This window comes from Liolophura sinensis, chromosome 3 (genome assembly GCF_032854445.1).
Source record: "Liolophura sinensis isolate JHLJ2023 chromosome 3, CUHK_Ljap_v2, whole genome shotgun sequence".
In the NCBI taxonomy this organism is placed as follows: Eukaryota; Metazoa; Mollusca; class Polyplacophora; order Chitonida; family Chitonidae; genus Liolophura; species Liolophura sinensis.
The window spans coordinates 1,546,095-1,573,498 of record NC_088297.1 but is presented as its reverse complement, the minus strand read 5'-3'; the positions used below and the strand labels follow the sequence as shown (position 1 = coordinate 1,573,498).

The window sequence follows — 27,404 nt, the reverse complement described above, 5'->3', positions numbered from 1 at the left end:
TGGCTTGATAATATGAATGATCAAGCGTTGTGCCTGGAGGCCTTTTTTATAAATAACATTTCCCATCACTACCCCCAGGCCAGATTATGACCACATTCTAATCACGTGGTTAGAATCACGTGCAGCTTAGAAGATAAATAGCTCCAATTAATTCCTTCATCACTTTAGTCAACTATATAGCTGCCCGGGTAACGCTAATGGCGAACACGACGGATATATCCCGGTTTTTCCGGGTTGTAGCATCAGTTTTAATAATCATTACACAGTGCTCCTGCATGCTACATTCCATAATCTTAGACCCGGAAGGGAAGTACCACCTTAGTTGGAACTTTACCGACACCGACGTAACCTTTGAAGTGCAGGTGAAAACTTTGGGGTACATAGGATTAGGGATTTCCCCGAATGGTGGGATGCCAGGATCTGATATTGTTCTAGTTTGGGTAGACGATGCCACCGGGATCGCTAATATCTCTGTGAGTTTCGATTGTTTTACCTTCGTCAAAGCGAACTATTAAATTCAAGTGGTCTTCACACAATATTGTTTTTTGCATGTGCATGTATATGAGAAAATGTTTCTCATTGCTGCTGAATTCTTTAATGCTGAGTTTAATTTTTACTCCAAAACCACCAGTTGGTGAACTATTTTTTTAACAAAAACATATAATAACTTGCTTTTTACTGACTAACGCTGCACGTGACTGCAGATTCATCAATTCATCTCGTTATTCAAATATTTATAATATTCTCAGCTCTAGTAGTTTATAGGCGACCACGATGGCAATAAACTGTCGAAGACGCTCTTGTGACCGCTTGCGCAGTCTAACCTTCCCTTAAGATCGACGTGAACTTCATGTCACAAGTGGGAAAGTTCGCTAGTAGCTTACCACAAGGTGGGTGGTTTAATCCGTGCATTCCGGTTTCCTGCACATATAAATCTGATCGCCATCGCATGAGTGAGCAGTTCTTCATTATGACCGTAAGCCAAGAATAACCAAAAAAACAACCAATCAATGAATAAAAAAAATAAAAAAGCCAGCTGATAACCTGTATTTCTATGTCACAGGACCGCCATGCTGTCGCCGAGGCTGAACCGAGAGTAGACTCCATTCAGAATTATCAAGTTATCAGTGGTTTCCAGAATGACACTCATACGGTCGTCAAGTTCCAACGTGATCTGGAGATCTGCGATGAGGAAGATAATATTATAACGGTTACGTATGACAAAAGGCCGTTATTGCTGGCCAAGCGGTTTAACGGGTTCTCTTATAAGGGATTCGTCGATTCGTGCAGTACCTTTGTGTCTTACTAGTACCTATACTAATAAACATACTAAATAAAATAATCACCGTTCACCGTAACCACAGACGAAATAAATCGGAAATAAAAGAGGGTAGTAAAAAACTTGGAAACAAAAAGTAGAAATACATGTCTTTTGGGACATTGCTTGTTAAAACTGATGTTATGATTCATGGGAGAAATCGTTTTTGACACGCTTTTGTACCGATACGAACTGGTATTTTTCTGCATCTGTTCCAAAAACTTCTTTTTGTGAGTTTAACTTAAGCCTATTTAATCTGACCTAGAGTGAAATTAAACGAATTAGTTTTTACCCGTGTGTATTTATAGATTTTCATGGCGGAATGATCATGGCTTATTCTATAGCCTGGAGACAATATTTTCAGATGAGATCAACCTAATGATGACAAAACATAAATACATACCAGTAGGGATGTGAAAAACAACCACACAGTGAATGTGTGCCCAACATAGCGGTTTAATTACTCACGAGTTCAACGAAATGGTCAATGCTCTGGTCCATATGTGTGTCATTAAATGCACGTTCAATGTTTAACCTACATTAGCCTATGTAGATATAGAAATACCCAGCTGAAGAAAAAACTGTTCCCAAGTCCAATATAATATAGTAGCACAACAGTACCTTATATATCCCTTCATTTGTTAAAGTATCCTACTTACTAAGTGTAGTGATGTAGTTGGACGATATTCATGACCAAGAGAAAATTAAGAGCTCCTATTATTTATAACATAACAGTCCTTTCAGAAAGTAATTTTAGGCCGTCTCATGCAGTATTGAAAAAATCGGCCAGTTTGAAGTTCCATTTCCTTTTGACAACGCTTTACATCGCTTTTTGGAAAAAAATTACTCTGTCATGCAGTACAAACATTCTATGTTGTATGTTTGGGGCTGGTCACCAGAAGACACCAGACATGACACCCCAACCAATCACAATATACTGACACTGGGCCAACCAGCCCTGTTTCCTTGCTCTAACCTCTCAGTGCTGAGCGGCAAGTAAGGCAGCAGCAAGTACCTGGCCTAGGTTTGGCCTCGGAGTCTCCTGACTTCTAGGCGGATGCTGTAACTATTAGGTCGCATACAATTTGTGAGGATACACGTGTATGCTTATCAAGTATGCTTACCATGTATCAAGTATGCTTACCATGTATCAAGTATGCTTATCATTTCTCAAGTATGCTTATCATGTTTCACGTCATGTATGGTTATCGTGTATTAAGTATGCTCATAATGTATTCTGTATACTTATCATGTATCATGTATGCTTGTCATGTATGCTTATCGTGTACCACATATCCTGGTCGATGTACTATTAAGCTTGGAAGCCTCTCAGCAGTGCGGTCGCTGTGAGTTCAAGTCCAGCTTTTGCTGGCTTCCTCTCCAGCTGTACGTGGGAAGATTTCCCCCGGGCTCTGCCCGGTTTCCTCCCACCATAATGCTGGCCGCCGTCGTGTAAGTGAAATATTCTTGAGTAGGGGGTAAAACACCAATCAAATAAATAAATAAATAAATTAAGCTTTGTAAGAGAATTTGTAGATTCAACAAACAGCACAGTGGCATAGGAGTCTCGGTGTGGGTTCAAATCCGGCTCTCCCGTTGTACCGTGTACGTGAAGCGTAAACGTATTATTGACAATTGTCTTGCCATCTTCCACCCACAGGCTGACACAATCCGCCTTATATGGTCCTTACCGCGACAAAGACCCTGATGCCGACGGACACGCAATGTATCATGGGATACACAGGGGAAGTAGGAGCATCTTTCTGTTAAACTCTTTCGTAGCTTTACCTCCGAAATCCTCTACAACAACCACAATGGATCTTACCAGTGACAAGGTAAAACTAGTATTATCTTTAAACCGCATGCGTCGCTCTCTAAGCTGGTTTTATTCATCGATAAACATGTTTAACTTTTATTCTGCCTAATATGATATAGAATAAAAGCATGATATTTAATGTCTCTTAAATTTAGGAACACAGAGGCGTTCTATTCATTGATTTATTATCTGGATTGGTGTTTTACTTACTTACTTAAGATTTTTTCACTTAATTACTCAATAAGAGAATAATTAAACAAGCGCTAAGGTAGTAAACAAGTAAAGCAAACAGATAATGAACAATCCAAGGAACATTAAAACAAATTAATGCGTGAATAATCGAACAAACATTAAAACAAGCGAGTAAGTGACAAATCAAACAAACATTAAAGCAAGCGAGTAAGTGACAAATCAAACGAACATGAAAACAAACAAATAAGTGACTAATCAAACAAAGATTTAAACTAACACAGAACTGAAAAATCACGTAAACATTAAGTGAACAATCAAACAAACATTTAAGGAAACATATCAGTGAACAAGCACACAAACATGAGAACAAACAATTAAGTGAACAAATATACACATCAACAAGCAAACGAACAAACACTCCAAGAAACACGTAAAGACACATGCAACCTAGCTGACACACAAACATTAAAAGCCAGTAAACAGGGCAGCAAATAAGTAAGGTAACAAGCATATAGCACAATATTTGTCGTTTGACACTCTGTTATCGCTATGCTTGGCTGTGTATTTGTTTTAAGGGCAAATGAGTAATTATGAAAATTAAATGCGATAGCCTTAGGGATAGTCTCGCTCAACGAAGCGTGGTTAACCAAAGGAGTAGACGACTCAACCAATAAATCTAAGTAGATAGTAGCTACACAGCATTCATACATTCACACAGAGAGACGAGCATGACGTGACAATTTTTAACACGTTTTCAAATCTATGCAGACTGTAAATATTTATCAGCTCGAGCCGCATAAGGGGCATCCGTCGCCGAAGGGTTTAGCACGCCAGCGCGGCGCAACGGCTCCCACCAATGATATTGTTGTAAGTTCATGTCTGGCTTTAAGCTGGCTTCCTCTCTGGTCATACATGGGAAGGTCTGCAGCAACCTGCGGATGCCCCACGAACTCTACCCGGTTTCCTGCGATCATAATGCTGTCCGCCATCGTGTAGGTGAAATATTTGTGAGCATGGCGTAAAACATCAATCAAAAAAATAAATAACTCCCTAACGACCTGTGAAAGATAGTGACCTTTATTAGCTAGCCGGGGAAGAACAGTGACCCAGGGGCCTCTTGTCAATGCGGTCTGTATTAATTCAAATCCAGCTAGGCCTAGGCTGTCGTATGTGGGAAGGTCTGCAGGCAACCTGCGGCTAACTTGTCTTCTCCGGCTCCCTCTCCCCATAATGCTGGCCGCCGTCCCATAAGTATAATATTGTTTAGTACGGTGTAAAACACCAATGAGATAAATAGTTAAACTGAGAACGCTTTTTCTAAATTGGCCATCTAAAGCTGTATGGAACACGCAGGGCTGGGTAGTGCAGCATTTCTTCTTCTCTTTTCCTGCTTCTCTTGTTTCCTGTCTTCCTTTGTCATGCTTTAACAATAAGACTTTTAATACATGTCCTCTGTGAGATTAGTATCTTTGAATTTAACGAAAAAAAAATGGACGGAATCATTATATTGTTGCTTACTTGTACTTCCTTGCTCATTTGTTATTGCTAAATGAGAAAATACCTCAAGAATGTCTCATTTTTTCCCGTATCTTTACAGGTTGAGATACCATCCACAGACACCTATTACTCATGTCGGTCATTTCGCCCACCAAAGTTCAGCAGAAAACATCATTTGATCGGGGTGAATATTGGAGACTTTGGGGTTTGAAAAAGCCAGTATGAAATACTGCTCTGTTACATATTTTTTTAACTTTTTGAACACGAAATAGTCTATACCTGCCCTCGTGCACGTGTGGCATGGACAGCGAAGAAGTCGAAGGCCCCTCGAAAAATTGAAGAGAAAGACAGATATTCCTAAGATTGAGCTTGTATACAGTAATACTGTGTCCACACTTTAAGTCCCCGGTTTCCTTCCACCATAATTTTGGCCGCCGTCGTATAAGTGAAATATGCCTGAGTACGACGTAAAACGCTAATCAAATAAATAAATAAACAAATAGATGAAACATTTTAAAAGTCACCATACTGAATACAGGACAATTCGTGTACACACATACAGCCGACTTACCTTAGCCAGGCCCGTGGCTCAGAACGACATGCTGTTTAATTTATGTGTGTTGTAGTCTAATGCATTACTTGAGGATTTTTTACTGATGCGATGACTGGCAGTATCTATCTATTATGGTTGACACTGGAGTGCTCAGAGTAAACCAACGACTTTTGGCACCCACGCCACTCGGCCACAATGGTTTAATTCGGTGTCCCTACCTGTGAAGCTGACCACCGGCGTAAAACATTAATCAATTAAATTAATTTTAGGTTTAATTGATAACGAGATGCTCTATTTCATCCAGTGTTATCCTATCAGCGTATCCCGTATATTGACAAGACTAGATATTCTTACCAGGTAAAATAAAAGCAAAATGTTAAATAGTAGTTTTCTTTTTTACGCAGATAGATCCAATTATTCAAGATGGCCACGAAATGCACGTGCATCACATATTGATCTATGGCTGCTTGAACAACGTGAGCGACTCCAGCTTCAACGTACAACACCAGTGTCAGCACAGGAATATGCCGCTCGACTGGTGGAACTGCAACGCCCTCTACTTCGGCTGGGCTATTGGTGGAGGGGTAAGACTTTTTTTCACTGTGTTTTGTAATATTGATGAAGTTGTCCGACCTTTATTGAAGCTGAGATGTTGTGTCGTTATTTTCAACTTTTTTGGATGAAATGCTCATGTTTTCTTGTGTTAAGTCTAACTATTCAACATTAAACTGTGGTTTTAATACTCTTGTGGTGAGAGTATTCAAGGGACTGGTGGTTAACTCGTCATGCATGGATTTACTTATTTTTTTTTTTTTTGGATTGGTGTTTTACGCCGTACTCAAGAGTATTTCACTTATACGACGGCGGCCAGCATTATGGTGGATGGAAACCGGGCAGAGCCCGGGGGAAACCCAAGACCATTCGCAAGTTGCTGGCAGACCTTCCCACGCACGGCGGGAGAGGGAGCCAGAATGAGCTGGACTTGAGCTCACAGCGACCGCATTGGTGAGAGACTGCTGGGTTATCACGCTGCGCTATGGCGCTAAAAAGCTGAGCCACGGAGGTCTCCGTCACGTTTAACTTAATGTAATGAATCTGGCATTCATATGTATGTAGATGTGCTGAATGTAATAACCTTGGCGTTAGAAAGGCATGACTAAGAGAGTTCATTAGCGTCTAAAACATCCCACTTAAATTCGTTATCCTCTGTCAGGCTTCAAACATAAGCAATGCTGTTTTCCAAACATCGTTCAATAGTTATCAGACGTTCATAAAAGTTTCATTATGATAGTATTAAAACAGCATCAAATGTTAACTTGCATTCATAAAAGTTTAAATGTCAGTCAGAGTGGCCTCAAGTCTCCTGAATGCCATCACGTTCTCACACGTGTTGCTGTTATAACACTAATGCATTTATGTTTCTAAAATTTTACACTTATCTTTCTGAAATGTTACACTTATGGTGCTAAAATTTTACACCTATGGTGCTGATATTTTCCAAAAAAGTGTCTGATATCCATAAAATATTGTACATGCTGTATTAAAGCCCTACATTTGAAACATTTTGAATAATTTTGCATTTAAGAGGTTGTTGTGTGTTGTGGCATATCCAATAAAGTAGATGTACGAGGGAATTCCCGTCGTTCTCCAAGGATCACTTACGTGTAACCGCTTGTCTGCACCTGTTACAACGCTTCCCTTATTACCTGTTGATGTTACAGAGTACATACCTGCCGGATCACACGGGAATGCCCTTTGGTACAGACGAAGACCCAACTCTTCTACTTATGGAGATTCATTATGACAATCCGCAGCTAAAGTCAGGTAAGCCAAGTGTAAATGATGGTAACTTTACCGGATATACATTGTGACAGTCCACGTCTAAAATCCGGTAAAGAGGTATAACTGATGGTAACTTTACCGGATATACACTGTGACAGTTCGCGCCTAAAGTCTGATAAGTCAAGTGTAAATGATGGTAACTTTACCACATATACACTGTGACAGTTCACGCTTAAAATCTGATAAGTCAAATGTAAATTTTGGTAACTTCACCGGATGTACATTGTAACAGTTCACGTCTAAAATCTGATAAGCAAGTATAAAAAATGTTAACCTCACCGGATATAGACTGTGATAGTTCGCGCCTAAAGTCTGGTAAGTCAAGTGTAAATGATGGTAACTTAACCGGATATACATGGTGACAGTTCAGAGCTAAAGCCTGGTAAGTCAAGTGTAAATGATGGTAGTTTTACGGAATATACACTGTGGCAATTTGCGGCTGATGGCAATTTGGGCAGATATACATTATGACAATTCACGGCTAAAGCCAGGTAAGCAAGTGTAAATGATGGTAATTTTGGCAGATATACAGTATGACAATTCACGGCTAAAGCCAGGTTAGCAAGTGTAAATGATGGTAATTTTGGCAGATAGACATAGTGACAAATGACGGCTAAAGACGGATCAGCAAGTGTAAATGATGGTAATTTTGGCAGATATACAATGTGACAAATGACGGCTAAAACCAGGTTAGCAAGTGTAAATGATGGTAATTTTTGCAGATAGACATAGTGACAAATGACGGCTAAAGCAAGGTTAGCAAGTGTAAATGATGGTAATTTTTGCAGATAGACATAGAGACAAATGACGGCTAAAGCCTGGTTAGCAAGTGTAAATGATGGTAATTTTGGCAGATAGAAATAGTGACAAATGACGGCTAAAGACGGATCAGCAAGTGTAAATGATGGTAATTTTTGCAGATAGACATAGTGACAAATGACGGCTAAAGCCAGGTTAGCAAGTGTAAATGATGGTAATTTTTGCAGATAGACATAGTGACAAATGACGGCTAAAGCCAGGTTAGCAAGTGTAAATGATGGTAATTTTTGCAGATAGAAATAGTGACAAATGACAGCTAAAGCCGGATCAGCAAGTGTAAATGATGGTAATTTTACTAAATATACATTGTGACCATTCTGAAAAAGTAGTAGAATCGAGCCTCCAGGCCTCATGGTATCAATGGGACAAAACTTAGTTTGCAGTAAGAAAAATCATTTAGCCATCATTTAGGCGGGGAAAGTCGATTTACAATTTTACAAAATAGCAGAATCCTATTTTGTCTACGACCATCATATATATTGGTGTCCAATTAAGTTCACTCAGCAGAGCTTTATCTGATGTACGACGCATTCCACTTGTACAGAGCAAAACTGCTCGGCGTTGAACATTTTCCAGTTTTTGGGAAAGCGCAATACCACAGTTATCATATAATATTTCGCCATACTCTATTGTAGATCTAATGAGGCTATTGTATAAAGTCATTAAACACTTACTTGTTAATATTCTCTTCACTCTATGTGGTAATACCTAATTTCTTATTACATTTATTTACGAGTGATCTTATATGTTCGTCTCATTTACCATCGTGCTGTAGAATGATACCAAGGTGTTTGTGGTACTAAAAGCTCTTCACTTCAGTACCATCTTAATAGAATTTTGGGTACATCGGGTTCTTTTTTAAGGAAACAAATAATTATACAGTTTTCTGTGCATTGAATGTTATTAACCACTGTTTGGCTCATTGAGACAAGCGACCTAGATCTCGATTTATTTTTTTTTCAGATGTAATAACTCAGTCATCTCTTCGGACAAAGATGTATCATCAGCAAAAATATTGATATACATTCAATGTTCACATTTATGTCATTTATAAAACTTAGGAAAAGAAGCGGTCGTAGAACGGAGTCTTGTGGAACTCCACTTGAAATAGAATATATGTCTGAACATAATCCGTTTAAACAAATTTTAATTTTTCTATAAGGTAAATAATTCTTAATCTATGTAGGCAATGTGTCCCAAACATCCAACTATCTCGATTTAAACAAAAGACCCTCATGCCAGACTTTATCAAAAGCCTTGCTTACATCTAGGCAAACTAAGCACGTATCATTACCATTATCCGTATACAACGTGTACAATTTTAGTTAACTGACATATGGTTGAGTCGCCATGTTTAAATCCAGAATTTTTCGATGTTAGAAGGTAATGGTTGATACAATATTCATACAAGTGCTTATATACTACTTTTTCTAGCACTTAAGAGAGGGACAGGGCTGTAGAAAAACTCGTCTGTTAACTTGATTTATCATGTCTATCTCCCTTAAAGACAGGGAATGCTCTAGATAGTTTCCAAGCTGACGGAAAGACTTCTGAGTGAAGTGAGAAATTAAATAGTTTAGTGAGGTAAGGTTCTATATTTACCGCTGTTTTTTTTTTTTTTTTTTGGTTTCTGTTTTTGTTTGTTTTTTTGTTTTTTTGTTGTTTTTTTTTTGAGCATGAAATTACTAATTCCATCAACACCAGAAGCTTTCCTAATGTTTAGTTTGGACAATAAATCAGCTACTTCCATTTCACCTGTGTGTATACAATTAAGGCGTGCAGCAGTATAATAGGTCAATAAAGGTAAAACTGGTATTACTGACGGAAGAGTTGAATGGCTTACAAAAAATCTAACGAACTCATTAGCTTTTTCAGTATCACGGCTTCCCAGGGAGTAGTAGAGATACTTTAGCGAAGCTGTATTAAGTCAGCACATTTAAAGTCCCATATGTGTCCTTTGTGTGCTTTTTGTTTATCATTTACCAGAATATTTAAGGTATAATATACAGAACAATGGACAAGAGTGACCATTGGCGAAGCTACTCCATATTCAGTTACATAATCGATACTATCTGGTATGATTAAATCTAAAATACATGAAGATCCAGTGCTATATCTTGTGGGCTCATTAATTAACTAAAATAAACTTTTACTTGTAAATATATCAAACAACTTCATTTTTAGTTAACTCTTATCGTGGTATTTGGACCAATCAACACACCTGTCATTAAAATCCCTCATAAATATCAAGGGTTCTGGATTTTCTGCCAGAGCTGAGTTGAGGATGTTATCTAAGTTAACTGGAAACTAATCGTGTGTTTGTGAAGACTGGTTCGAGGGACGATAGCCAACAGAACACAGTATATGTTTATTAGACTGTTTGATTGAAACCCATATCATTTCATTGTCATTTTCTAAATCCCGTCTACGCATAACACTATTTAATGACTTATAATATATCTCTACTCCACCCACACAACGGTCTCTATTCGTTCTATACAGTATCCATTTAGGTTCACTATTTCATCTGGTATATCAGAATCAAACTAGGTTTCTGAGACGCATAAAATATCATAATTATATCGGTTACATAACAAGGTGTAGGCCTCATCCAGTTTAGAATAAGAGGAGAGGTTGAACTTACTTTGAGCAAGTAAGCTACGAGAAATAAAGTGACAAATTTAAATTATGCTTGATAATTGTTGATTACAGAGCATAGAAAAAATAGAAATAATACAAAGACCAAGACATGAACTCTGTGCTATAATTGCACAGCAAAGTTGTTCGTAAAACTTCAGTAACTTAACATTCGATTTTATTTATGGTATAAAAAATTATTCCAAGCCCCATTTGCCACCCTATACTGATTTAAGTCACCCATAATATATATACGGATAGGTATAAAGGAAGCACATGCTCGGAAACTCCACCAACCATGGTAGGGAATATCTTTAGTTTATAAGTATTTACTGGACCTAATTTCACGAGTTGATTAATTTCTAATCTATATAGATAATTAATATAAGATATAGACATGTATTTGTAAGTAAATGTGGTGCTAAGTTAATTATCTGGCGTATTAAACAGTGTAACATGAGTGACCACGTGTACAGGTAGCATCGCTGAATAGTAATTGGTATAGTTATCAGGAACATTTATATGGCATATAAAGATGAGGATTGTAAGGGTGAAGAAATATTTACACATTTGATTTACAGGAATCGTAGACTCGTCTGGACTGAGAATTATCTTTACACAGGAACTGAGGCAGTATGACGCAGGCATCTTGTCCACCGGAACAAATCCAGGTCCTACCCAGATTATCCCCCCTTACGAGCCGAACTTTCTTACAGTCACACACTGTCTTTCGGAATGTTACGAAGAGGTTTGTAGCCATTTAAGAGCGTCCTTGTCTCAGTTAGTTAGCACGATAGGGCAGTGTAATGACCCAAGAGCATCCCATCAATGCGGCTGCTGTGAGTTCAAGTCCAGCTCATTCTGGCTTCCTCTCTGGCCGTACGTGATAAGGTCTGGCAGTGACATGAGAATGGTCGTGGATTTCTCCCGGGCTCTGCACGGTTTCCTCCCACCATAATGCTTGCCGCCATCATATAAGTGGAATATTCTTGAGTATGGCGTAAAACACTAATCAAATAAATAAATAATTAAGGTAGACATTTATAGACTTATTCAGATGAGATTCAAATGAAAACTATAGTTTTACATACACTATTCTTTTATATATTTGCACTCAGACAACAACAACAACATAATTGTGAATCTGAACAAAACTATACATAAACAAGTGCTATTTGTACATGTTTCAGGAGTTTTCACTGGACTAACTTAAAAAGTTTTAATTCTGATGAATTGGTGTTTAAATTTAGCAAAACAAAATATATTTCATCGGCAAAGTAGTATACATACTTATATAATAAGACCATAAAGTCTGACGTTGCTGTTTAAAGTAACATTCAACAGTAGCTGTAATAAAATTAGAACATTTGTCTTAAACCTAAAAGAATATATATATTTTTTTTGTTTGTTTTTTTTTTTTTTGCGGGTGGGGGGGGGGGGGGCAAAAGCAATACACCAATATTTTTTGTATTAGTCTATGGCGGCGGGGAAAGTCAATGAAATCAAAATTGTTGGCGCCTTACTGCACACCCATTTGGCTGGACGAGCAGTACGTGTGCGTCACTTCCGGCAGGGCGTGGAACTCAACCCAATTGCCGAGGACATGAACTACGACTTCAACTTACAGGATCTCCGAATGAGGAAGAGAGAAGTCACAATCCGCCCTGTGAGTAAAAATTAGCAATTAACATTATCTCACTTACCCGAGTTTCAACATGATTTTGATTTGAGACAATAGGGTCCATATTTATAGTGTTTGCGTTACTACTCCATTAGCTATGTAATGCCTATTTACAAAACAATGTGTATTCACGTTGATGGTTTCTTAGAATGGGTAATGATGGAAAATGATTTTATCCCATATCCCATTGTTATCAAGAATCCTCCTTAATCTTAACACGGCAGTCGTTTTCGAAATATTATGTTATACTGTATCCATAAGTATTGCTAATGGCAGATTCGAAAATGACTAATTGATCAAATGTTCCCTTTATTGGTTTAATAATTCATCATGCTTGACTGGAATAGGTCAGCCAGTTGACAGTGACAGAAACAAAAGAACTGGCAAAACTTCTGATAAGTATCAGTGTTCTCAAGTGCGTCAATAAAACATCAATCATGTTTCATTTGTGTTTTATGTATTTTTTCCAAAATCATATATGTACAGGCTCGTCAGAAGACTGACGTATGAAGTCCGTTTCCGATTCATTTGTTCAACACTTTTGTAGCATGTGTCATTGAGATAGAGGCTTTATCTTATTATGAATATTTGAAGGGTGATCACATTGTGACTGAGTGTTTCTACAACACAGAGAAGAGGAGCAAAGTTACCCTGGTGAGTATCTGAAACGTTAACTCGTAATTCCAGTACATATACTGTGGAATCGTTAACCGACACTTTTGTTAGCACACCGTACACCACAATGTCAGGCTACAGCACGGAGTTCAACAGAAATCTGCCACATCCAAACGTTTTAGCACTACATGACAACCGCATGAAACGTTCCGTTAAGACCCCCTAAGCTAAGAGCTTTTGCTAGTTTCATGACTACACTGTATACTTTATACCGTGCAGGCACGAGAATTTTCACTCTTTATTGATTAACTACCTTCACCGCACAGTATTGCCGAGACATAAGAACTTTGCAAAGTGACGATTTATGTGCAGCTATTTAACCTGATTTTCCGATTTGTGTATCCATTTTTCCCCACTTTTTCCCGACTAAATCAATACAGGCTGTGCTTATAGTTAGTACAACGAAGGGAATCGCACATTGAGCTGGTGCATTGAAACGCTATGTTCAGTAAGTGATACACGGTACGTATGGCATAAATTGCGTATTGTCGTAGATTTCCCGCGCAATAAAAGTTGGCCGCCAGGGCATAAGTGAAATATTCTTGAGTACGGTGTACACAACCAATCAAATAAGCAAACAAATAAACAAGTCACGATGTATGTATAGCGATTTAAATTGATTTTTCTCTTTGCATATACATACAATGACGTAAATCGCACGTATGAGTGATCCATTGAACTGCCATATATCCATGTATGACGTAAGTTACTGAACAATTGCCATGAGTTGTTGACGCAATCAATGTGTTTGTCTTTTGTACAAATAGGGCGGCCTGAGAACAACCGACGAAATGTGCCTCGCTTATCTGGTGTATTATCCCAAGATACCGTTGAGTGTATGCCAGTCAGTTCCAAGACCGTCTTTTCTTGCAAAATATGGCGGAGTCACTGTGACGTAAGTACAGCTTATTGTAAGTTTGCATTGCTACAAACTCTTAATGCGTGCCAGTACTACACACTGCCGAGAGATTTGTGCCTGGTCAAGTATGGAGACACACAGTGGCGTAAGTGCAGCTTATTGTAAGTTTGCATTGCCCCCAAGTCCTAGAGAATGTGAGCGATACTGACTTTAGTTACCTTCATTCCTGACAGTTGTGTGGAGTTATCATGGCGTAAATACTGCGTAATATAAGTTTGCATTGCCTCCAAATCATGGCGGGTGTAAGCGATACAGACTTTAGAGGTCTTCAAAGGCGTCATGTCATTGTCGTGGTGTAATAAAATTTTGTAATACCCAATAATTACAAATCCAATCCAAAAGCAGGTGTGGTTCAGTGCTGCACAATAAATGCAGAAGGAAAAACGTCACACCAGAAAAATGATTCCAGTTGATTTGCACGTGATGTAGAATGCAGAAACGAGTGTAAGTGTAATGCTCTGAAGAAGCAAAGTTAACAGAATACGTCTTTTCTGATCCAGAGTGCAGTTTAAATTACGAGGTTAATCAGGTACCTGAGAAAGGTCGATGATTTACAGAATATACTCAAGCTTCCTCAACACATAAAACTTAACATTTCAAAAAGCGCATAAAACTGCTTTTAATATTGTTATATGTAGTCGAATTGATTTTTATGCTTTTATTTTTGATAAGCGGAAATTGGCGTGTCCTTGCTCCACCCGAGCTGGTCAATCAGAGCCTGGCGGTGATTTTGGATGACCTTGTAGACTGGACGAATACAACGATCAGAAAAGGGTTCCAGGCACTGCTAAAAACGCGGGAACCATATTCTTACGTGTCTCTCTGTCTGCATGGTTCTGAACCCTATTCAGTAAGTAAAGCTTATAGGCTTATACGGGGTTCCTACAACCCGGCGCAACTCAACCCGACCGGTGCGGCTCTCACAAACACCATTGTATCCCTAGCAATTAGAGCCATTCCCAGCTAAGTCGAGTCGTTATTTGGCATACAAGTACAACTGTCGAGTTGAATTGAGTTGAGTTGGGTTGCATGCACACGTTTATTGCGGTGTAGTGTACACACATCTCTTCTAATATTAAACCTAGCAGTTTTTGTCACCTACCCACACCCTCACCCCCACCCCACCCCGTCTATTCTTGTGGCTTTCGTGGCAGTACTTAGTGGACAGCACTGCTTTAGGTTGTCTTATGTGAATTTCTCTGGAGATCACTCCGCAAATATGACATGCACGTTGATTCCGTTCATTCCTTTGGCTTATGGAGAAAGTTGGCATGTGGGGAAGATGGCAAAGGTAACATAAACAAACCCTATGCATCTATGTGTTTATGCTGACTCCCACAGGTCCTCCCGAACGTGGGAGGACCTGTCAGCAGTCTGTGGATGGTCGTAGGTTCTACTCGTTCTCAGATTGCACCTCCCGATCTTGTCAGATATTTGTAATTCTTCTGGTCAGTGTTCTGCGATGCAATTATTCCGTTTTCAGTTTTTCAGAAATGGTGAATAATAAATTTAATCATCCGTCAATTTCGGAAATTAAAGCCTTACACAGGGATTCGATTAAGAAAAGTTCCATTCTGTTGGATACCACATCACGTTGATCTACTTTAACCTGTATTTGCCATTTATTGTTTCCGGGTTGAAACACGAAACATAGTACTGGCCCTAAGACTTAAGCATTCATTTCATTTCAACCTTTTCTCCAACTTATTTTACATACAGAGCCACCTAAAACCTATGACTCCACCGGAAGTATTGGTCACTCTGCCGGAAGATCCCTTTTTCAAGTGTACTACCAGTGAAGCAGAAAATTTTCATTCGTCAATGGGCGTTTACATGTGCCTCTTATTACTTCCTATTACTGTTCACGTGATGCTTTATCTATGACGGTTGCCTTGAATAAAACCACTATACAAACCTAAATGAATTTGGGCAGAAATCTTTACCTTATTACCTTTCCTCTTACAAACTTGATAGATTGATACTTTAAGGCCTTTTTTTAAACGACTATCCTAAATGAGATCAAGAGTAATAAATCCCACTTTCAGTGTCTTTTCTGCGGCCTTGCATGGTTCAGCAGGTCTCTCAGTAGTCCACGTTGTATCTCGCGTTCATTGGCGTCTAGCAGGACAGCCCTCTGGCCGAACAGAGGAGAAGCTCTGGACACAACAACAACGCAAACATCTCGTCACTTAGTTCTGATTAGTTTCATGCAGCTTGACTTGCGATGAAACGGCTTCCGGCCTACCGTGTAAATAATGGCACGTACATGGAGAAAATTGGCATGATGGAAGCATAGAAGTTTAGTGTGGATTTATGTACTTTTTTGATTGGTGTTTTACGCTGTCCTCAAGAATATTTCACTCATACAACGGAGAAGATAAAATAATGGGAGGAACCCCACCACCTGCGGATTGTTGGCAGATCTTACATACGACCGGAGAGGAAGCCAGTATGAGTTGAACATGAACCCACAGTGACCGCATTCGTGAGAGGGTCCTGAGTCATTGCTCCGCGCTGGCCTGCTCTTCCTTTGAGCGACTGTGGCCCCGCATATCCTCCAATATGCATGGTGAGCCATTTATATCGGGGGTTGATAAAATGCAACAGTTGGGGAATGTTCCATCTTTTTCGTTGGGCTGTGCAGAACACAGGCAGGTGTTTCTTGGTTACTTAAAATACAGGCAATATCTTCTCAAGAGCGTGGCGAGCTGCAAAGTGATTCCACACCCAGCGCCGCAGATAAATGTACAGTAATCTCGCTCGCAACGATGAACGTCAACTCGAAAAAGCAACATTGCTGTTGCATTATCGCCCTTCAATTGCTAAATTAAATATCACGCTGTCGTGGTGTCAAGCTCAGAAGCTCTACTGTACATACAAAAGAAGTGGACGACGCATTTCAAGTTAACGAACTTCAGTCAAACCAGCAAGTCGACGTTTGCGGAAGTCTTTGAGTATCCAGTCTAGCTTCCGCGTGCCAAAAAAGTGGAACACGCCCTTGCTTTAGCGCGAGCTTACAAAAAGCACTGGGACTCCATCCTCGAGACCCTGGACAGACCCAAAGGCCGGCCAGGCGTCAGCGAGTAAAGAGGACTGGGTTATAGGTCAAACTATTGCCAACAGACAGGATTGGTACCAGGGAGCTTATACCAACTGTTACAATGGCTTTTTTGACATTGCGGACATAGATAAAGACGGCACAATTACTTTCGCGGAGAGGTGGTACACGAAGCAAAGTGTAAAATATGAGAAATTCATCCGCTCTACCTTCGCCAAGATGGATTCCAATAATGATGCCCTGAAAGTGTACAATACAGGACATGAACCAGGGAATGCTTATTCGTTTTTGTACATTCTACACTAGAAGAAATCAATCTGACTGATTCTAGGTAACCAAATGCTGTGTGGACACCGCTGTCTAGACGAAAACCATCAAACATATTCAAGGTAACGAAAAGCTGTTTAGACACCACTGTCTAGACGAAAACCACCAAACATACTCACGGTAACCAAATGTGTGGACACCACTGTCTAGACGAAAACCATTAAACATATTCAAGGTAACGAAATGTGATGTGGACACCACTGTGTAGACAAAATAAATCAGACGAATTATGCCTCAAGAAATGCTATGTTGACACCACTGTGCAGTGGAGTACTCGTGTTATTTAAAGGATTCGTACTGGGTATTCAGTTGTGTTCGTGTCTCTATATTGTATAGGAGAATTTAGCAGGATTCACACTAAGTATTCACGTACATCTATACCCATGTTACTATATTGTGTAGACGAATTCAGCAGGGTTCACAGTAAATATTCAAATGTATTTATGTCATTATATGGTGTTGACAAATTCACCAGGACTCGCACTAAGTATGCAGATGTATTCATGTCACAAAGTTGTGTAGGCAAATTCAGCAGGATTCACACCAAGTATTCAGATGTATTCATGTCACTATACTGTAGAGACAAAATAAATAAGAGTAACAATTTCAGTATTTAGAGGACGATAGACATAGAATTCACTTTGGGACTTCAGGCGAAAGCATGCTAATTTACAGAGTAGTAGTTCAAATTCTGCCCGAGTATTCAGGTGTAAAGTGGAAGGTTTTCCTCTGGCACTTACCAGAGTGATGAGTACTCGTAAAAATAAACAAGCTATTCCACCAATAAATACCCTGGTTTGTATGTAAGGTTACCGACAATTTGCATACTGCGCACCTTGAACTTTAGGATATCAAGGCAATACATTCAGTGAAATACAAATCGCACAAAATGGAAGGTGGTTTGGGGCATGTAATTTAGAACAGGGTAAATTGGAATCTAACACGGAAATCAAGATGATGCCGAAGCTTCGCCCGACTTACATGTACATGTCTAGGGTCTAGTTCAGTGTACATATCATCGCCATTGCTGAACATTTTCTCTTTATATAATGACAGGCACGTTTTCTGCAAACAAGTACGCTATATGTGGATCAAGGTTATGGGGGAATCCTTCACTGACATGGGTGTACAGCGCACAGCTATCGATATCACTACTGGCTGATTCATCTATTCGTGACCTAGCATTTGACCTTAAAGCAAACACAAGTATATCGTGCATTAACAAAGTAAGAAATGGAGAGTTTAATTTTTAATGCGCAGAATGAACAGACGGGTTGCTTGATTTATTTATTTAACTGGTATTTTACGACGTACTGAAGAATATTTCACTTGTACGTATGCGGTCAATATTATGGTGAGAGGAAACCCGGTTGAACCCGGGGGAACCCACGACCATCCGTTATTTGCCACCATGCCTTCCCATGTACCCCCTGGGCTGTTTGACACATTACTGTATTAGCCAGCGGGATCCGGAAAAATCACTCATTTTAAAAACTATTCCCTCACCTAAAAAAGTAAAAAATCGGCCTCAAATACATGTCGTGGAGCTGTCATGGCTGTGTTCTCCACCTTCTTCACGTAGACCTACGTATCCTTTACAGGTATCAAACACAGAAGGATTCCCTTACCAGGTAAAGAGACCCACTCTCCTGGCACCGGTGGCATCATGTCACGCTAATGCTTCTGGCAGGAGAATTCTCAAACAATTCCGCTCTCCATAGCAGATCATATTGTTGAATGTAGCGCCTCTGCCCTATAAATAGCCCAGCCAATGAACAGCAGCAAACTTAAACAATGGAGGCAACCAGTACTGGACCATATGTTGTTAGACAAGGGCCCAGATTCTGGGCTATAATCAAGGCTCCTGAGAGAGAAACCGCGCGTTTGATAAGAATAATAGCGCTTAAAAATGAGGAAGGAATAAACAATGACAAAGTGAGATTAGTATGCTTAAGTAAATGAAAGGAAACAACCAACCGTTTAATAGAGGCTGCACTATTATGATATGGCTGAAAACAAAATTGTAAATAAATGTACCTATGAAACCAGAATGATAAAAATCTTTTTTCATAAGTAAAATGTGTGTGATGATTTTCACAAATGTGCAGAAACATTTCCACTGAAAATTTGTTACCTGTGTATTGTTAGTCTGGAACTACATTTATTGCTCTGGCCAGGTTCCTGGCATGTAAGTGCGCATATAACATATATAGACTCACAGAGCATGCCAAAGGCAGGGAAACAACTAAAACGACGTATATATTAGATGAAACAGGAGTGCAAGGAGAGACCTATTCAACATATTTGGAAATGACTCCCTATTTCTAGCTTATGGCGCTTCATATAGGGAGAATTTGTTAAGAATATTTGTTAGGTTGAATGGATTTTTACGCCGTGCTTAAGATTATGTCACTTATACGACAACTGCCACTATTATAGTGGAAGAAAGCCGGATAGCAACATGTTTATGGAAGACCTTCCCAAATACGACAAAAGATGATCTCTAGCTCACAGCGGTGGCATTGGTAAGAATTTGTAAAAGGTTGGAATAAAAAAGGCTCGGCCTGCGGCTTACTGGTTAAACAGTGGCCACCCTTAGTTATCAGCGCAGTTCAATTTGTCGTTATCTGTCTATGTCTTATGTAACATTCTCACACAGATCTTGCTGTAGCTCTACAGCTAGCACCGTGTGTTCAGTCCCTGGTGAGATGCAACATGTGGTTGTCTGTCTATGCCTTATGTAACATTCTAACAGAAATCTTTCTGTAGTGTTACTTCTAGCGGCGCGTCCAGTGCCTGGTGAGATGCAATATGTGGTTGTCTGTCTATGTCTTTTGTAACATTCTCACACAGGTCTTACTGTAGTTCTACCTCTAGCATCGTGTGTCCAGTCCCTGGTGAGATCCAGTATGTGGTTGTCTGCCTATGTCTTATGTAACATTCTCACACAGAGCTTACTCTCTTTATAATACAGATAGTTTGGGTCTTAACACTATTCACTCTTTATACTATTTGTGTATCAATTTTGCGTGACCGGTAAGCAAGCTTTGGGTATCCAGATCACACGAACAGGTACAACCATCATGAACCTTTATCATTATACAAAAAGAAAATAAGTTGTGTCCCCTCGGGTGTGTATCATTTTTTTTACATGTACAGCTCAGTTCTTTAGCTCGGTTTTACGACCGTTTGACAACCTCTTGCGTAACCAGCGGTGAACATCGGATGAGAAAACATACTTTTAAGCATCAGTTAACATGAGTTCACGATATAAAGCTAACCGCATTATACTTCTCGACACCTGACGGTACAGTTTATGTTTGGCGCGTTGAAGTTTTACTATTACCTTTAAGGTTTGTGTATTTTCTGTTTTCATTTTCATAATTTATACCTCAATCTATAACATTTTCTAGCAGCGTGTCTATCCCTGGTAAGGTGCAGCTTGTGTGTTTCCTATACCTTGTATATACCTTCTCACTCAATTCTCACTGTAGCGGTACCTCTATAGCCTGTTTTTTTTTGCATTTGTCACCCAAATTTAGCTATTTGCAATTTTGTTCTAACCACATATTTGCGAAGCTATTGTAAAAGACATTACCCACCAGTTGTCCAGAATGCCACCCGCTTTTAAATACCAGTATTAATGACGCTCTCAGATTCCTTGCGTTCCTGTTGTTACCAAGCTTATGGAGCTCAAAAGTATAAATAAGAAAAGCTGCTCTGGCAATATTTTCCAAATAAAAATATGGAAGTCCAACATATGAATGTATTAATCAGATTGTACTGCGTGTTGCTACCAAAAGTCAAGTTTGGTAGTAAATTCGATTGGTTTTAAGGAGAGCTGAATATTGATGATAAATTAAAATGTATGTACATTATATGTATGTACACTTGGGATTTTATGTCGGAAAAAAATTTAAAAGAAACAGACTGTAGCAGAGTGGCCTGTCCTCGGTGAGGTGTTGCGCTTTCCTCTGATCGATACAGGATATTAGGATTTTGCCCCTAGCAGGATTTTTCCTCCCTAAAATCTGAAATAGATCAGAAGCTTCTCCCCTCTTGAGAAGGTCTTAAAACTGTGTAAATTTTTTTCATTTGTGGTTGTTTTTTTCTTTAACAACTCACCAAAATATCTTCAGAGTGTATCATTTAAATGCCCTTTTTACTTATTTATACACTTTTTTGCTTACTCAATGTGTTCCCTTGGTATAACGTCTACCTTTTCCCACATTTCCTAGATGGATTTGGACATGTATATACAAAAGAAGTGGACGGCGCTTTTCAAGTTCGCAAACTTCAGTCAAACCGGCAAGTTCACTTTTGCTGAAGCCATGGAGTATCCTGTCCAGCTTCTACGTGCTGGAAAAGTGGAACACGCCTTTGTTTTAGCGCGAGCTTACAAAAAGCATTGGGACTCCATCCTCGAGGCCCTGGACAAACCTAAAGACGAGGCGTCAGTGGGTCAGGATGACTGGGTTAAGGCTCAAACTATTGTCAGCAAACAGGATTGGTACCTCAGAGAACTAATACCAACTGCCACAATGGCTTTTATTGATATTATGGACATAGACAAAGACGGCACAGTTAGTTTCGAGGAGTGGCGGAATTACTACACGATGCAAGGAGTGAAAAGTGAGGAATTCATCCGCTCTACCTTCGCCAAGATGGATTCCAACAATGACGGCGTGATTTCGCGAAAGGAATTCGAGCATGCCCTGAAAGTGTACAATTCAAGACATGAACCAGGGAATGATTATTCGTTCTTGTACACTCTTGACTAGACGAAATCAATCGGACTGTCTCAAGGTGACCAAATGCTTCGTGGGCACCACCTTCTCGACAAAATTAATCAGAAAGACTCTGGGTAAAGAAATGTTATATTGACACCACTGTGCAGAGGAGTAATCGTAATAAGTAAAATTCACACTGGGTATTCAGTAGTGTTCATGTCACTTTTTCGTGTATACAAAATAGGCAGGATTAACACTAAGTAATCTCATAAACGTACAGCCATGTCACTTTCTAGTGTAGACGAATTTAGCAGTATCCCCATTAGCAATTCAGATGTATTCACGCCATTATATTGTGTAAACAAACTAAGCAGGAAACACTATTTTTCAGATGTCTTCATGTCACTATGCAGTGTAGACGAATTATGCAGACTCAACACTAAGTATTCAGATGTATTCATGTCACGATATATTGTAAACGAAGGATGCAGAATTCACACTCAATGTTCAGATTGTACATGTGTTAATGTCACTATATAGTGTGAAAGCATGATGCGGAATTCACACTCAATGTTCAGATGTACATATATTCACGTCACTATATAGTGTAGACGAAATCAGCAGGATTCACACTATGTAGTGGCATACTTGTACATCCATGTCATTATCAAATGTAAACAAATTATGCAGGAGTCATAGAAAAAATTCAGATGTATTTATGTCCGTATATTGTGTAAACGAAATATGCAGGATTCACGCATAGTATTCATGTCACAAAATAGTGTAGATGAAATCAGCAAGATTCACACTAAGAATTCATGTACATGTATATTCATGTCACTATATTGTGTAGATGATTTCAGCAGGAGTCACACAAAGTATTCAGATATATTCATGTCACTATATTGTACACAGAAATGAAATATTATTTATCCTCATTAACTACGTCATTATTCAGAAGACGATTTATATAGAATTCACTTTGAAACTTCAGATAAGAGCATTTCATTTTACTGAGTAGGTAGTTCAAACTCTCCCTGAATATTCAGCTGTGAAGTGGAAGGTTTTCTTATGGCATGTGCTAGTGTGATATGTACTCATCAAAATAAACACGCTATTTCACCAATAAATACTAAGGTTTGTGTGTGACGTGATAGAATTTGTTTCATGTTGCACACCTTGGACTTCGAAGAATTCAAGGCATTTAATTTAATGAAAAAACAAATCACAGAGAAGTGAAAGGTAGTTGGAGATATCTAATGCCACAGGTGAAACAGGGTAAGTTGGATTCGATCACGGAAATCCAATGGTAAAGATGGTGCAGATATTAAACATGTAGGGTAAAGTACATATCGCCGCCATTGCTTTTAAGGTAGCTTTCTTTTTACCTGTTGGCAAATCTCGCATTAAATCATGTCAGGCGCGTTTTCATAAAGAGGTAAGCTATGTATGGATCACGGCTATGGGGGAACCCACCACTGACTTGGTCGTACACCGTACAGCCATAGCTATCATCATTATCAAATTCATTCACTCGTGACCTAACGTTTGTCCTTAAGGCAAAAGCAGTTCAGTTGTACTTTAACACAGTAAGAATTTAGGTTTTCTTGTTTACAAGTGGAAAAAAATGAAGGATTGTTTTATTTATTTATTTATTTACTTAATTGATTGGTGTTTTACTCCGTACTCAAGAATATTTCACTTATACGTTGTCGGCCAGCATTATTGTGGAAGGAAACCGGGCGAAACCCGAGCGAAAACCACGGGTTTTATTCAACCGTGACTTAACGTTTGTCCTTAAAACCAGAACAGGTTAGTCGTGCATTGACACAGTAAAAAAGTTCATTTTGGTTATATGAGGGATAAACAAACGGAATGTTTGATTTATTTTTTTTTTGAGTGATTTGCTCACATCTTGCTGGCTGACCTTCCCATGTAAGGCCTAGATTGTTTGAAACTATAACATTGCTCTTCTGGCGAAAGGGACACGGGAAATCACTCGAAACTATTCCCCACCTGAAAAAGATCAACTGTCTCAGTTGCATTTCTTGATGCTGTCATGGCTATGTTGCTCATCTTCCTCACGTAGGCCTACATATCATTTACATGTATCGAATCTAGAGGGGATTCCCTCGCTGTACATGTGTAAATGAGACGCACTCTCCTAGCACTCCGCAGCGCTCTCCATAGGATCTCGTAATGTTAAATTTAGCGCCTTTGGCCTCCAAATGTCTGAGCCGAAGAAAAAGCAGCAATTTGAGCAATGGGGTTAAACAGTATTAGACCATATGTTGTAGGACAAGAGTACAGGTTCTGGGCTATGGTCAAGACTCCTTGGAGAGAAAAGGCCCACGGGACAAGAATAACAGGAGTTAAAAATGGGGGGACCCAGAAGTCTCTTACCAATGCGGTTGCTGTGAGTTCAAGTCCAGCTCATGCTGGCTGCCTTTCTGGTCGTACGTCCAGCAACATTCGGATGGCCTTGGGTTTCCCCAGTACAATGCTGGCAGCCGTCATATCAGTCCAATATTGTTGAGCACGGCATAAAACACCAATCAAATAAATAAAAAAATAAAAATGATAGTGGAATAAACAATGACAAAGTTAAATTAGTTAAATAATTTAAATGAAATAAAAGTAAGGAACCAAATTTTTCTGTCTAGTATGATAGAAAAAAGAAAATTGTATATCAATGTACCTGTGAAACCAGAATGATAAAAAAAAATTTCTAAATAAAACGTGTGTGATGATTTTCTAAAATGTGCAGGGAAGCAGCAAGGAAACATTGACGTCCATTAGAAATTTGTAACGCTAGTATTGTCTGGAACTACATTTATTGCTCTAGTCTGCAGAGGAGTGAAGAGAGTGACCTATTCAACATGTTTAAAATGACTCCTAAGTTTTTAGCTTATAACCCGTCAGATAGGGACAGTGTGATATTTTTTGACTTAATTTCGAGCTAGTGTTTAGGATTATTTCACTTGTATGACGATTGCCACTGTCTGAGTGAGAGGAAACTGGGGAGGGTCCAACTACATGTCTCTGGAAGATCTTCCCACATATGGTGAGAAGGGAGGTCAGCATGAGCTGAGCACCGAAAACGTTGATGGGAATTTAGGAAAGATTAGAATAAAAAGCTTGCGCTGCAGCCTAATGGTTAAACATTGGCTACCCTCCGTCATCAGAGCAATACATAGTACGTATACGTCGGCACTGTCTAAATTGGTTGTAAATTTCAGTAAATTTAAATGTAATACACATATATGGCTAAATGATATAGATCAAGGTCCATCAGGTGTAATATGTTTTATACATAAAATATTACAAATTTACAGCTTCATATATGTGAGAGAAATATTTACAGCTTTAAAGTTTACACTGAAATGTGTTTCTGACAAAGATGCAGGTAGTTCTTGCTATTAAATTACATAATGATTTTGACAGTGAAGAAATAGTTGTTTGTTTGCTTCTTTACTTGTTACTTGTTGTTTGCTTTTGTTTTTTTGGTTTGTTTTTGTTTTAAATCGTTTTCATCCATAAAAAAACCTTCACAAGACGATTGCTCAATATCAGAAGTTGTTTTGTGGATTTCTGTGTTTTTTTTGGGGGGGGGGAGAAGTTATTCACTTTCAAATATAGCTCTTTAAGACTTTCGGTCCATAGCGCCCTTTTTTCTCTTCAAGAAGTCAGGCCAATAAAAAGAGGTTGGCTCTTTATGATTAAATCTCTGTTTTTTCATCTGCGGTTCGGCTTATCATTTTCTTTCTTAGTCTTGCTGTGGGATAGGGGTGGGTAGAGTTTTTAATTTTGAACCAAACCAATAAATCTCAATAAATTCTCACCTGTGGCGATTTTAAAAATAGCAAATGTTGTGACCTTTATTAAGTGGCTGAACAGTCAACCATGTATCAGCGAACAGTGACAATCTGCGCATGGTCAAAACGTCCCAGGTACAGGAGGTGTATTAATTTAGTGTTACCTACCCTGGCGGTATATCACATCTATATTTCTGGTCTGGACAATTTCATGTTTATTTTGAGGTTTGTTTATTTCCTTTATGCTAACTATCGAAAATCTGTCACAAGAAAAACGTGATGTAGATTGCATTATAGTCCGTTTCTTTTAACCTGTCGCCTATAATCATCTCTCTCTAAAATCAGTGATACTCACTATCAAATTTACATTTAGTCAGCGACGCGTAACAAGACAAGCTCTACACATTCAAGGGTTGGGCGTCCTTACTAGGAAGAATATTTTTTTTCAAATTCATAATGCCCTCGTAACTCTTTTCCTTGACTGGGTCAAAATTTCAACAAAACTAGTGTTAGTAGCAGTAATAGCAGTACATGTAATAACAAAGTAGCAGTTGCAGTTGTAGCATGTGTAGGAGTAGTAGCAGTAGAAGTAGTAGTACCAGAAGAGCAGCAGTGATAGTGATTGTAGCAGTAACAGTTGAAGTAGCAGTAGATGCAGTAGAAGTAACAGTAGAAGCAGAAGTAACAGTTGTACTAGTAGCTGTTGTAGTTGTAATGGTAGTAGCAGTAATAGTAATAACTGTAGTGATATTAGAAGTAGCAGCAGCAGCAGTAGTAGTGATATTAGTAGCAATAGTAGGAACGGATGTAGTAGTTGTACTGGGAGTGATGGTAATAGTAGTAGAACTGGTAGTAACGGTAGAAACAGTGCTAGTAGCAGTAGGTGCAGAAGATGTAGTAGTAGTAGTAGTAGTGGTAGTGCTGATAGTATAGTAGTAGTAACAGTAGTAATGGTACGTATATGTCGCAATAGTAGTAGTGGCATCTGTCGCAGTAGTAGTAATGGTACCTGTCGCAGTAATAGTAGTGGTACGTGTACGTCGCAGTAGTGGTAGTCATACCTGTCGCAAGAATAGTAGTGGTATCTGTCGCAGAAGCAGTACTGGTATCAGTGGCAGAGGTACTACTGGTACCTGTGGGCCACATTGGTGTCAGTGGTACATGCCGTAATAGTACTAGTGGTGCCTGTACTTCGCAGAAATAACAGTGGTACCTTTCCCAGTAGTAACAGTGGTACATGTCGCGGTATTAGTAGTGGAACCTGTACGTCGCATTAGTAGTAGTGATACCTGTCGCAGTAGTAGTGGTACCTGTACGCTGCAGTGGTAGTAGTGGTACCTGTACGTCGTAGTAGTAGTAGTGATACCTGTCGCAGTAGTAGTAGTGGTATTGTCGTAGTAGTAGTAGTGATACATGTACGTCGCAGTAGTAGCAGTGGTACCTGTCCCAGTAGTGGTGATACCTGTCGCAGTGGTAGTAGTGGTACCTGTACGTTGCAGTAGTAGCAGTGATACCTGCCGCATTA

General features: G+C 39.2%; 2 protein-coding genes across 2 annotated transcripts; both read left to right on the top strand.

Annotated features, from left to right (window-relative positions):
• The first annotated feature begins 275 nt into the window (after positions 1 to 275).
• Positions 276 to 15,389, top strand: LOC135463950 (DBH-like monooxygenase protein 1 homolog). The gene is made up of 11 exons (XM_064741419.1): positions 276 to 473; positions 1,064 to 1,215; positions 2,979 to 3,153; positions 5,781 to 5,960; positions 7,098 to 7,200; positions 11,256 to 11,422; positions 12,248 to 12,340; positions 12,950 to 13,009; positions 13,798 to 13,925; positions 14,622 to 14,799; positions 15,291 to 15,389. The coding sequence occupies exons 1-11, from the start codon at positions 276 to 278 to the stop codon at positions 15,387 to 15,389; spliced, it is 1,533 nt and encodes a 510-aa protein (XP_064597489.1).
• A 6,183-nt stretch (positions 15,390 to 21,572) lies between these two features.
• On the top strand, positions 21,573 to 22,115 carry LOC135463949 (sarcoplasmic calcium-binding protein-like). The gene has a single exon (XM_064741418.1). The coding sequence runs from the start codon at positions 21,573 to 21,575 to the stop codon at positions 22,113 to 22,115; it is 543 nt and encodes a 180-aa protein (XP_064597488.1).
• Positions 22,116 to 27,404: the final 5,289 nt, after the last annotated feature.